We start from the raw sequence: 13686 nt of genomic DNA, 5'->3' as shown, positions 1-13686 counted from the left end.
TCGTGTTTACGGCGTGGGGCGGGCCGATGGCGATGACGGTGGCGGCGGGATTCGAAAGACGTAAAAGGGCACCGACGAAATTACACGGGACGAGCCCGCGAAATGATACCGCGTTGGGACACGTTAATCTCGCTCCAAGAAATTTCACGAGAGCTTGACTCGGAACTAACTTTGACATAGGACAGTCATTTCGTGGACCCCGCGGAACCGCGATTGCAGGACCGAGGGTAATCGCGGAGCGTCTCAACACACGCGTCCCCTTGACAAACTTGCGTTAAATATTCGGATACTCGGCGAACGCTCGTGATACCGTGAAATTTCGTGGTGGCTGGCCCGGGGCGTAGGCTTTGGGAGAAGGATTAGAAACGTGTTGGCCTACAGAGGTGACTTCGGTTCAAGTTCTTCAACGTTCAACGGACCCCTTTGGGTCCTGAACTTCAGCCGCAATTTCAGCAAATTGTAAATTTACGTTGTAGTTTATATTAGGAAGTATTATTGCTTTCGATAGTGCGGTATAATTGGTTGTTCAATAAGGACTACATTGAACAATCTGGTATACGAGTGTGTAGTATGTGTCGGGAAAATGAAACGAGTTATATCTCGAGTTTATTAATAGAAAGAAAAAGACTTTAGTAGGAATACAGCGGTCCGATAATGTCTATTTCTCCACGACTTCATTTTTTGGGAACGCTTGTATCTTTTTACTCGGATCAATTTCACGGAATACTTTGCGTAAAAAGGTATTAGAGTATAATTTTGGAAAAATCAATATTTGTCTATGCAGTAACTTGCGTGTTTCATATGTCCTGTACCTAATTTATTGAAGATGTTCGAACGTTCTGCCTTTGCATAGTAGTATGCACTTCGTACATCGTTTGTTTACGTTTCTCGTTATGGAAGTAACGTAGTCAGTGTTTATGTTTGAACAATGCATCGGTGAACAATTTAATTTGACTTTCGTGTCTTCCACCGAAACAAATAAATACGAATGAAGTACACAACTTAAAATATGTAAAGTATTTTGTGGGATACTGATTTTTTGCCTCGACACCCTTTTTCATAAATTGTTTCGAAGAATTGGTTCGAGTACAAAGAAATGCACGATTCCGTTTCAAAAACAACATTTGCATTTTTTGGATGGATTTTTTGGAAGTTGTGTTTCACCAAACATTTGACAAAATCATAAAAGTTGTGTTTCATCTTGTTTTCAAATTAAGTTGTTTACGAAGTAATTCATTTAGCCAACTTAAATGGCACAACCTGTATAACTGGTAACCATTTTACAATTTATCCTTCTTTCGTACAAAACAATGTACATACATGTAAATGATGAAAACGAAATTGCTCAACATGTTAATCTACCTGTTATAAATGCTTGTCATTGATCCCTTAATGCTCATCGTATTGTTCTCGATGTGCACCAGTTTCAGACACTTTGTATTGTCATTACAATAATAATTAATTTTCCAACACAATACTAAAACACTTACGAAACCAATTTCTGCTACATTTAAAAAACATTTTTCGTTTACTATCTCATACTTACGACAAAACAGATTGCGGTGCGCATCGAAACAAAAGGAATAACGTTCGTTGCATCTATTGCACATATATATGTAGGTGAAGGTACGAAGGAGTCGAAGCAATGAAAGGAGTCGCTTTGCTACAATAAAAAATTGTGTTTTTGTCTTCATCGTCCACGAAAATTCGCAACAACGAGGAAAAGAGGAATGGGGATTTTCTACTATAGCGTTACACCATATTGTTTCAAATACAGGCGTGAAAAAGAAATATCTTCGTACCAGTAAGACCCACTGCCTCGAATGATCCTTCTTTAACAGTCGGTTTTATTGTAACCTTTATGTTTTGCAGAGCGAGCTCGTTGCTGCAAGGACGGGGTGCGGAGACCTGAAACGCGTAATGATAGCCGGGGTGCGTTAATGCGGGTCCGCGACCGTAATAAAACTGCAAGAAGGGTGGTCCACTCCCCTAGCTTATCCCCTGCCCTTCTGCGGCCCGGATTCTTCCTTTCAACGTCTCCCATTAGTTCCTCGAAATGGAATCTCGCGACCGAACGGCCGAGAGAAGCAACCAGGATGGCTTTATAGTTCCAAGTGTTGCAGAAGCCATTGGCGTGGCCTCTTGGAAAAGAAAAATCCGTAGACATTCTTTTTTTGATGCAAGAAACTGATAACGATTGCGTCTCAAATTTTTATTCCTCACTTTTATTCTCTATAGTATCGATGTTCCAGTAGGGCCTCCACTATTCGTATTAATTAACGATAATTGAATATTTTGGACAATAGAATACTTACACATGTGTTTCGTATAAAAAATTACAGGCAAAAATTGCATTAGCAAGCACAGGTTTCAGAGATTCTTTTCGCTTTCCAAACTAGTTTCTCAATCTTTTCGAGCTGCTCAATTACATATTGTTTTTAACCATTTCTTTCCTTGAGTTCTGTTTGTAATACAAATTTGGTTTAATTATGTAATTAAGTAGAAAACGAAAAAACAAAAATAGAATTTAATGCAAATGCAATTAATACAAACGATTAATATTAGTTTCCTAAGACTAATATTTAGTTAATAAGTTTACAAGACTTTAATTATCAGTGTTAGAAATTAAAATTATTCGTATTAGTTCTTCTTGTATTAAATACCTTTTCTGTTTTTGTTCTGTTTTTGAACCAAATTGGTTTACCCAAGAGAACCCAGAGGACGGTTCGAAACGTTTGATGAATGACAAAGTTAAACTTAATTGCATCGATTCAATTTTAACAACAAATCTGAACATCTTGTACGATTCTAAAACCGTTCTCGATATTGAAACACTTTCGGAAGTTATCGCACTTGACTACGAGCGGTGCATTCTATTTGGTTTCGAAGCTGCTGTGACTCAGTTATACTGCAAACGTGTGGGTATAATGGCACCGGATGCAGGGAAAAGTCATTAACGCTTGCACGCATGTCGCAATGCCTTGGAACCATTCGATGCGGGTTAACTGCCGTATCGTCATCGATTGTATCCGTACAGAGGTGTTCATAAATGGAGCACCGTGCCTCTCCCCCCACACGCGCACACACCTACGTTACCGACAAGACGACTATGCAGTGGCGTAGGTAAGAAATTTTGTCGATCGAGTACACGTTGCATTACATCTCAATATTTTACGGAACTGTCGAGAAGACAGTAATCTCTAATTAAGACAGAAATTTAGATTAGTTAAAGTTTATATTTGATTCGTAGCGAGAATGTATAATTTAACAATATATTAACTGTTCAGAGCACAATATTAAACGGTAAAATACCATGTGATTTGAAGAGTGTTCTATTTTCAGTAAATGAAAAGTACAATCGTTTTATCCAAATATTGAAGAATTATTTCAACAATGGCGCGGCAAATATGGTCAACACATATAGTTTTATGCGTGAAAGAATACAAGAAATAAATACGATACAGAAAACTATCGTAGAAAACTGAAGGCTGTTTACTAAAAATCACAAAAACTATTTACGACAATCGAGTGACTTTATCTATTTATGGAAACTTCTATATTTTGAGTATAGATAAAGTAATAAACAGACATGCTTTGCGTATACAGGAATTTGAAATTGGTTACTGACTCATCCAACGTGCAAGGAAGTTGTAATAACTAGCCTACGGATCTTTATGTATATCTTTATGCAAGTATAATATTTCAAAATATGCAAAATATATGCAAGATATGCAAAATAAAGATAAGGAATGCGTAGAAAATAATTTTACATATTTACAAAATATTAATTGTATCATTTAGTATATACTTCAAATGAGAAGGAAAATGTAGTTTCTTAAACACAGTTTGTAATAAGTTCAGTAGAATGTGAAATTTCATTAATTTACAAGGTTGTGATTAATTTACATCGTCCGAATAAAAACTTTCGATTATTCTATTTGACATCGTTAAAACATGTTTCTGAAGCTTCTATTTACATTGTTATTTTCAAAACGGTGGCATTCGTTTGTGTACATGGAATTCGTGAAACGTACTTTGACAATCTGAATTCATGTATCAACGAACAGTCAGTTTGTAATTGACATCAGCTGGTGGAAGTTGATTTAGTAGAGCAACCTGTGCAAATGGAACTCAAAGTGAACATTTTAACAATTAGGTGATCAAGGTAATGCATACACAAATGATTTTGTCCATAAAAAAGATATATAGTGGTTTAATATTCGTATGTACTCAATCAGATATTTTGAATGGAGAAGAATGTGGATATCTAAAACATTTCCTTTTCATAATAATATATTTATCATCGAAATTTAACAATTATAAGAATACATCCTTCTTGAATCATTTTAAATATTCCATTTGTCCCATGTTACCTCAATCGCTGAATTTTAATTACAGAAAATTATACAAGTATGCTGTATAGATTTTCGTCAACTTTTGTATCGTTTCACATTATTTACAACAATATACAGCCTAGCAAATATTATTGATTTATTAATTCAGGAAATTGTTCAGCATTTAAGTTAGCTTTTAAAAAATAAGTTTCCATATTTAACGGTTAAAAAATTCAATCCATTAAAGTTAATGAAGGCAACTTAACTTCCAATGAATCGAAACAATATACACCTTTTGTCCATATATTTCATACTCAGAGAAATCATCTCTTTCTTAGAGGACACCTTTGAAGACATTTAAAATATAACAATGTAAGAGCAATCACATAATTCAGTTCCGGGATTGGAGGACGAAATGAAATAAATAAAATTACTAACCTAATTACAACCTTTGCCGTAGACGCGACTAGAGTTTCACTGACTATGGGTTTAAAGTACTTTTGAAGGGTTACCTGAATGAAATACTACGTGTTTCATATAGACCAGTATCACAGTTTATTGATGACGTAGACTCCTATCGTTTTTCTAGTCGCACCAGGTCAAGCGTCTCTAATAACTTTTTCGTGAAAATCATCCATTCTCCTAATCGTTGCGACTGTATATACCTCGGTAGTTTCCCTTTCCACTCAACAATTTCCCTCACCCTAGTCTATTTTTTGCGACCTTAGCACGCTTCCTTGGGACTACGAGTCGCTACAGTGGGAAAATCGAACGTTTTCCTGACGTAGTGAGATTTGCTTCAGATACGCTAATTCTGACACCTTGACCGTAGCCCTCTGACCTTTGTGTCAGGGGCCCTATTGAAATCCTTGGTTTATGACGCCTGCAATTAGCTATTAAGACGACGGCGAGAAAGCTACGTACCCATGTCTGGGACAAAGTTTGGAAGAATATGTTTCCTCAGAAATAGCTTTTGCTGGCGCTCGAGTCATAAACCGTGCTGGCCTTTATTGCACGGCAGATGTTTGTAAGGCAATACGGCCAGCCGCTACATACTCTTCAACTCTTAGTACCGAGTTAGAGATGTTAAACAGGCTCCATTTAGTGGCGAGATGTATGATTACTTTATGTGGGTCCACATCTTCATTTTCATAATTTTTCATTTTTAATTTTAAGTTTTTCCATACTTAAACGGATAGCACTGTTGCTATGTCCTTATTACCTGGCAACTATTAAAGAATATTATGTAAATTTAATGTAACGATGACGATGTAATGGTCTATTATTTTAAAACATTATTTCTTAAAACTGTAGAAAGTATAATGTAGAAATAATGTTAGTACAATTAATTATGCTTCGTTTTTTTACTCATACGTTTTTAACAAAGCATTCCTCGAAATATATATAAATCATCTATAAATTGTGTTCTATAAATCTACAGAGGAAAACTTATCGACACACAGGTATAATAAATCATTAACGAGCAAGTCACGATTACGTTTCGATCCTGGTGAGTGTCAGCTCCCTAAAGATACCTATACTAATTAAAATCGATCTTTTCGTTAACGTGTATAAAAATTCCATCGAAACCATTTGGGTATAGTACTCGAATAAAGGGAGAAAATTCTGAAGAGGGAGGGTCCCCGCCAGAGTTGGAACGTAATCGTAATTTATCGGTTGACGATTCCTTGCACATTTTTCGTGTACCTCAATTTTTCTGCTTCGACTTATAAATCGATGGCGACGAAAAGTATCCTCCTATCTATTTATTACCAAGTGTTCTAATAGGTTGTTCGATAAGTTTTGTCATTCGATAAAACTTATCGAACAATCTGATATAAATGGAAAATTTCCTTATCCGTACAGTGGAGTTTTCCTATTGGTTCGTATAACAGATTCTACTCCACGTGAATCTCTTATATCCGCATGAACACACCAACGAGTCGCTAAGTCATCCGAAAGAGAGAACTCGGCGTTGCGAATCTAACAAACAGGTAAACAGAAAAACAAACGAAACTTTTATAACGGGCAAGTACTCAAACGTTAAACATCAGGTGCGAGAGGTGAGGAGAGGGTTGGGTGTAAATATTTATGAACGCGAGAAGCAGCCCCAGAGAATATTGGAAGTTTATTACCTAAATACATCACGTTGCCAATAATCCGCGTCGCTAATCAAAGCGATTTCGCAGCAGAACCGCGTGAAATATCAGCTGAAAGCCTGGTACAAGCGCTGTGCACACGTGTGTGTTTGCGTGTACAGGGTGGAGAGGAGGAGGAGGTGGAGGAGGAGGAGGAGGATGGAGGCGTGAAATTTAAACGGTCCGAGATTTGGGACGATGCTTTTAAGGGCACGGATCGGGTAATTTTCAAAACGAGGCGAGTTCGCAAGCGCGCTGCAAAGTAGAAACGTAATAGAAAGTTCTGCAATTAGAGGTTATAATTAAAGGACCGCCAGCACGGGGACCAGGGGGGAGGGGGTCAGGGTGCAGCTTTCATCTACCGGAGGAATCAGCGCAGGGAAAAATGGCCGAGTCGAAATTTCTCTGGCCTCATTGTGTACCTCCTACAAGCTCCGTTGTTGTTTGCCTTTTATTAGTGGTCGCGGTTTAACTTCGTTTTTAATTCGCTGCTTTTCTTCTCACGGTTCGTCGGTAAACCGGAAGCCGGTTTTTGCAATCGGTCGATTTGTTTTGTTTTCTCAATTTTCGAGTTTAATCCTTCGCTGCTCGAATCTATTTTCGAGCGTGAATATTAAGATCGAAATATATTGAACTTACTCACCGATATACGTGTACATTAAATAACAGGATCCACGTAATGGGCGATGTTTGCAACTCGAACTTATCGACGAACCATATAATTATGGCATGCCAGAGATACATGCTTAAAAAAGAAAAACAATACGGTATCCGGAACTTTACTGATTTATTTATGCGAACATGCCAGGAAAATGTAGTACATTCCGCGGAAATATATAAATTCTCGATTAAATGTAAAAAGTGTGTCGAATCATATTTAATTCGTATACAGTTGTCAATGATCTGAATTGTTAACGTTGACTTTAAATATTGTTTGAGAAATGATTCGTTAAAAATTTTATAGGCTATACTGTTTGCATTATATTTTAAATCCGTATTTATTGCATCAAGAGTCGTTCCTCCTTTTAATAAACTTTGTTTCAAGCGAAGATAGGATTCGTACACGATAGTTTTGTGTATTCTTTTGCTTAATAAAAAAATTTTATGTTTTTCACAAATCGCTTTAAAAAACGTTGCAAAAACATTTTTCATACTACGGTAAGTGAACCGTTGCATTGTAAACATTTTCATACGCGTTCTCCGATGTTTTCCATCGCTTTGTTTAATTGTTCATCTTTATTTTCTTTCTCGTGCACAAATAATGTATAGCGCAATCTGTTGAATCGATGAAATATACGTGTAGCTGATAAATATTCGAAACCATTTTCTTAGAAAACAAATCGTGTAATACATTTTCGATACATTTTCTCATATAGAATGATCGTATTGTCGCTTATGTCAACAGTTACTCGATATACAGCATACCTATGTATATCAATATTGCCTCAGTTTAAATTTGCTGGACAGGTTTAACTTTATTCATGGCTGCCTCCAAAAAGTGTTTACTTTTCTTCTGACTTGCACGCATGTATTTATTCGGTATATAAGTTCCATACACGATGAATTTCTTACGTTTGAACCGAAAGTACTTGCAAATATATCGTTCTTGTGTTTCACGTTTAAACTGTATACAATTGTGTTACAAATTATTATATTATTTCCCAAAGAGGACCGAATTACGAGTGAAGAATTAGTATCGTAATTACATCGAGCTACTTCCACTTATCGAATGTTTCTACTTATTGGAAATATTCTATATCGATTCTAATTTCTATGCCGATTTTACGTGATATTTTGAACACAAATGGAAATCTCAAAAACCGATCGACAGGAAACTTCGAGTGCAACTTTCAGCGTTGCCATTCACCGAGTGTTCGATTCAATTACGATTTTTCCAGGGGTGCACACTCGCGCCCTTAGCAACACGAGTGGTCTAATTTCACGGCAAACCTAATATCTTCCGCTAGGTTAACCGTATTTCGTAGAGCCCTCGCCCTTAGGTAATATCATCGCGCAGCGTGAATGACAGGGGAAAATCGTAAAGACGTAGCACAGGGTAACAACCCCGAAACGTTACCCTTGATACGTATTCGGGGGTGAGTTTTGGGGGATGTTCTACACTGACGTGGAAAATCGAAACCTTTGCAATAGCCGAACGCGAAAATCGAAGAGAAATATATGGAATATGCTAAGGAACAAGGAAATCGTGATATTTCGTCTGTATTTTGAATAACGTTCGTTTGTAAATTTTAGGATTAAATTACAATATTCTACTTAATTACTGCAAGGTAAAGACCGATGGTGTTTAAAACAGTTTATCTCGCGAAGTGTATTTTCAAAGTTGTATCCACGAGTTTTTTCGCGATATAATTTATAAATTCAATTTACTGTTTTGTAATTTTATTTACCTTATCTTTGTCTTTATTGCTCTATACATTTTATGATCCTGATTTTATACGTATAATTACGTAACGTACTTGCAACGTTACATACACGTGTCAACGAAATATATGTGTGTCCTGGCTCCTGTGTTGTCGAAGTTATAAAAACAGGGTACAGGAAACACTTGAACGGTATAATAAGGTTTATCTTTGTACTTTTCATAAAAGCATCGATGTACCAGCAAACTGCAATTGTTGTTCTTTCGAAACGCGACGACTTGTTTGCTTACGTAGATTAAATTTTCTCATGATACTGCGCATCATAATGTTAGAAGAAGGTGTATAAAATGTGAACACAGAGATATTTCAAATGAAAATCGGAACAGAAAATAATTGCAAAAATACTTAATATCTAACAATGGAATTTTTGAACGTTTCCGTTACAATGTGTTTGAGATATTTAAAAACGATACACATTAACTGCTGAACAAACGAAATATCATAATTTAAGGACGAATATAGATACATTAACAATTAAAAAAAGTAATAGCTTTAAAAACATCAATATTTTTCTTCATCTCTTAACCCTTACACACGATTTGGAAAGTGCATATACGTTGCACATGTTTCAAATGATTCGTTCTGGATTTGAACAAAATTTTGTAAACGTACACCGTTTGTCGCAAAAATAACCGAATTGTGTAAAAATAAAAGAAATTGGTTGTGACATCTTCATAAAGAATATGTAAATGTTCATTTTGTATCGTGAAAATATAATCTTTGTTCTTTGATGTATAACCTGTTTAAAAAATTGAGCAGTACATTTGAAAATAATGAGTTTAATCGTTCAGTATTTCGTATACGAATAAGTTACCAGAAGGAAATCAGATACACGATGGCGACATTTCAGCAACAAATAATGCGATGAAAATGTAAAAGAATATTACGGGAAATATGAACCTTTTTTTCCAGATTTATCAAGTTATTGATTGGGAAAGCGTGACGCGATTCCAGGGTAACGTAATTTCCTTTGATGTACGCGAAACTGTGCGTTGTATTTGCAAAGTTAAAAGCGAAACCGTGAAAACGGTGGATATAATACGAGCATGTGAAATGTATCAAGCTTGTGAAAAAACGTTCATTCTGTTGCAATAAATATTGTAAATTTAAGTTTATTCCAAAGATGTAAATAGCTATCCTCTACGAACGCTTGTACCAAGGACTTGTGTGCATCCTGTTGACTGATAAAAAACATAACGAAGCGAAATGTACGCTACGTGCTATAAAAAGAGACACTTGCACGGTACAACGCTGAAAATCCACGGTTTCGAGTAAATACAACGTACCGTGAATGGTTAGTTTGTGATGTTAAACTTTCGTGAATTTTCCAGTGGTTTATAATTTCGTTTTGGTAATTTTTTTCGGGCAAAATTTTCGCTATAAAAAATATAAATAACGCGAAACGGTGCAATATGAATGAAATGTAACTGCATCCTTTCGAAAAGTAACGCCAAACCGATGAGACCGGTGCACTGGTCGGCTCGTGCATTTGGCCATCGTTGGAAAGTTTTATCGTTCGATCGGTAAATAAATCGAAATTTTATAGTCTCGATCGTGGAAAGAAGATTCCGTCCAAGTGGTAGACTGGTATGATACTATAAAGCGATAGGCAGTTATTCTCGAAATTTATGGGAATTACATCGCAGAAGCTTTCGATAGTTATTCAGAGCTCGTGTCGTAATAGGCGACTCAACGTCAAAGCCGAGAAGGCAGCTTCTAAACGGTTCAACGTTTGCGCAAACTTCCGCGGCAAGTAGTACGAGTACGTCACGCGTTAGACGCAATTATGCATCGTAAACGGGAACGAAAATCGGCGACAGTTTAGTCATAAGCGTAATATTCCCGAAATTAGCGTCTCGAAGTTTGCAAGTAGTTGCGTGCATTATATGCACAGACATACCGTATGAAAAATAGTAATAATAGTAACTCTGCCAATAATTCATAATCATGTGAACAATTTGAATTTTTGATTTGGTTTCGTGAAGTATCTTAAGAGTGTATTACACAGGGCATTGCATTTTATTAGTATTTTGGGTTATGGGTGCGATTAAATAATAGCTCGGTATTTCTATTTTATCGATAAATCAAATTTTAGTAGTAACATTAATATTACTGAGAGTAATATTAGTTACTGGATCGTAGACGTAACCTCGCATATATGAAATGCGTTGAAAGTGCAAGGTGTTTCAAAAAATAAAAGTGAAATATTTAAAAAAACTCTTTTATGTAATTATTGTAAATTATTATCTTAATAAAGTCGAACGGTGCAACTGGAAATGATGTACAGAAACTGTTTTAGTAATAACCAATAAGCTCCTAGCATGTAGTTACGACTATTTATTTTTTACGCGCAAAATAATACAAATAATATAAAATTTTGGAAACAATAAAAAACAATATATTATTGTAATATTAACGAGACGATTTGTTTGATAATAATAGTAATCATTTTATTCGAATTTCAATTATTACAATATAAAGTATAATTATTTTGAAATACATTTTTTATTTGCACTTCTTTTTTATAATAAATATACGCACACTATTGAAATCTTAAGGAAAAATAAGTGGTGTCATAACTAAATTCAAAAATATATTTGCTTTAAATTATTCGAGACGTCGAAACTTTACACTTCGTAAGTAGTATAAGTACACCAAGTGTCAGACATAATTACCAGAGTTCGAAACGCGACAATTGCTGAGAATCTCTTAGGTGCTACGATAACCTGTTGGACTCTAATAATAGGCAGCATGCCAAGTCTGATGACTTTTACTATATAAAAATCTTTCGAGATACAAAATATATCTTTCCTCTTAAAAAATTATATTGCCAATTTGTGTTAAAAATCAAATAAAGCAAAAAATAAATTTTCATATTATTTCTGAAGTTAATTTGCTATTTTCATACGAAGCATTAATTCTCAATTTTCTTGGCAGTTATAAAAAATGTACATAGATCTGCATTTTCCGTAAATGTAGCCAAAAGTTCAATATTACATAATTATTATAAACACTAATTCAAGATTTAACGATTATTCAACGTATTTATTATCAAATTATTCATAGCTTGGTGTATATATTGATCAACGTTTCAATATCCATTATTTTATACATAATTATTAAATAACACCTTTCTATATGCTGTAATCTACAATTTTCGTAATAATTAGTAGATGTTTAATAAGGTGTGATATAATTTTTCACTGTGCTATAATTTATCGTTGTTTCGTAAGAGGTCGCTTGAAAAGTATTAACAGCTATAGCCGAAACATCATTGTTCTTACGATTAACTAATATACATTATTTTACCCAAGAAAATTCCTTTGAAGAACTGAGAACGATAATAATATAACTTTATGTATCATACAATTGAACGAAAATGATTTAACGATTTAGTAATACCAAACGATTAAAACAGCTTGTTAGTAAACTGATCGATGAAAATATTTGTGAGTTATATAGTCAATAAGAATCGCTTCGAATTTTGAAAGTTCTCGCTCACGAAGTGGTCCTCGAGTTTCAAAACGTCTAGCTTTTTCAGTGAGAAACGTGCGACAATTGTCACTGATCAGAAAATCAAGTTTCAACTTTTGTCACTGACTGAAAGGAATAAGTTTCATCGAAGGAGGAGGTCGAATCCGGCGGTATCGAGCTGGAATGGAAATGCTATTCACGTAGAACATGCAGGTATTCGATGTTCCAGCAAGTTTCCGTCGCGACAGCCAGCTCGAGAGATTCCGGAAGTCCAGGTGACGTTACTACGGATCAGACTGTGTCTGCTCACTCAGGGCTTGTTAAAGAGTTTTTAAGTAGCGGATAAGAAACCTTGGAATGAACTTCTAGCGGCTTTTCAGCAGGCACTGAAAACAGCCACTTGTTTGAAATCTCTTCGAGTTTCGGAATCGTTTGATTGCCTCCGCTCAAAGAGATGTAAATATTATTTCACTTTATTTTAAGAATATTGGAGAGTTGGTATTTAACGATTTAGAAATCGAGAACTTGAAAATACGTAAATAAGAAACTCGAAAATTTGGAAATTTTCGAAACTGAACATTTGTAAATCGGTAATTTCGTTAGTTTTGGACTGTTTCTTTCTAATATGTGAACATTTTAAGTTTATTTAAGTTTCTTCTTGAATCTACAATAGTTTCACAACGGAAGTGGTTACTGTTGTTACTGTAATTGTCGAATTTACGTTGTAAATTTTATTACGAAAGACACTCAATGTTGGTAATTGTTTTGGAAATATTGACAATAATGATCATTTTCTAAATTTAATGAAAACTATTGCCAGCTCAATACTTTTTGTTACACTGATAATTGAACGTGTTAATAGTATTATCTGCAATAATATTATCAGATAAAATATCATACAATGTATTAGATTAATGAAAGCACTTTATTCTTCATTTTGATACGTTTTCAAAGTTCACTACTACCACCAGTTGGAATACTTTTCTTCGAGACGCGAATGTTAATATTGTTACTTTATCGCTATTTGTTGAATGTTTAAAATCTATACAGTTTTAAATATTCTAGTCGATTAATAAAATATTTCTTATTCAACCTTACTGAAATTTTGTTCTTTAATGAAATGCATTATATTATACATTCATAGGATGAATCTGAATGTACCTTTTCAAGCGAGTTGCACGATAAAACAATAAATAGAAGTGTTACTCCTTCAATTATATCTCAGAAATAGAAATATCAATGCTCGGAACTTTTTGCTTTATGGTACGCTACCTCGAGATATTTCTTTGGTATATTTCT

General features: G+C 35.0%; 2 protein-coding genes across 3 annotated transcripts in view; one reads left to right on the top strand and one right to left on the bottom strand.

Annotated features, from left to right (window-relative positions):
- Positions 1 to 12733, top strand: part of LOC143150321 (uncharacterized) — an 80442-nt gene extending 67709 nt beyond the window's left edge. The window contains exons 15-16 of the mRNA XM_076318506.1: positions 6595 to 6693; positions 12617 to 12733. Of these exons, the coding sequence (XP_076174621.1) occupies positions 6595 to 6693; positions 12617 to 12733 (216 nt within the window). The remainder of the gene's footprint in view (positions 1 to 6594; positions 6694 to 12616) is intronic.
- The window catches only part of LOC143150541 (furin-like protease 1), a 373697-nt gene that overhangs the window by 156246 nt on the left and 203765 nt on the right, over positions 1 to 13686 (bottom strand). The gene's annotated exons all lie outside the window — the stretch shown is intronic.

Source organism: Ptiloglossa arizonensis, chromosome 8 (assembly GCF_051014685.1).
Source record: "Ptiloglossa arizonensis isolate GNS036 chromosome 8, iyPtiAriz1_principal, whole genome shotgun sequence".
Classification (NCBI taxonomy): Eukaryota; Metazoa; Arthropoda; class Insecta; order Hymenoptera; family Colletidae; genus Ptiloglossa; species Ptiloglossa arizonensis.
The sequence above is the reverse complement of the archived record's forward strand: the minus strand, read 5'-3'. Positions and strand labels throughout refer to the sequence as shown.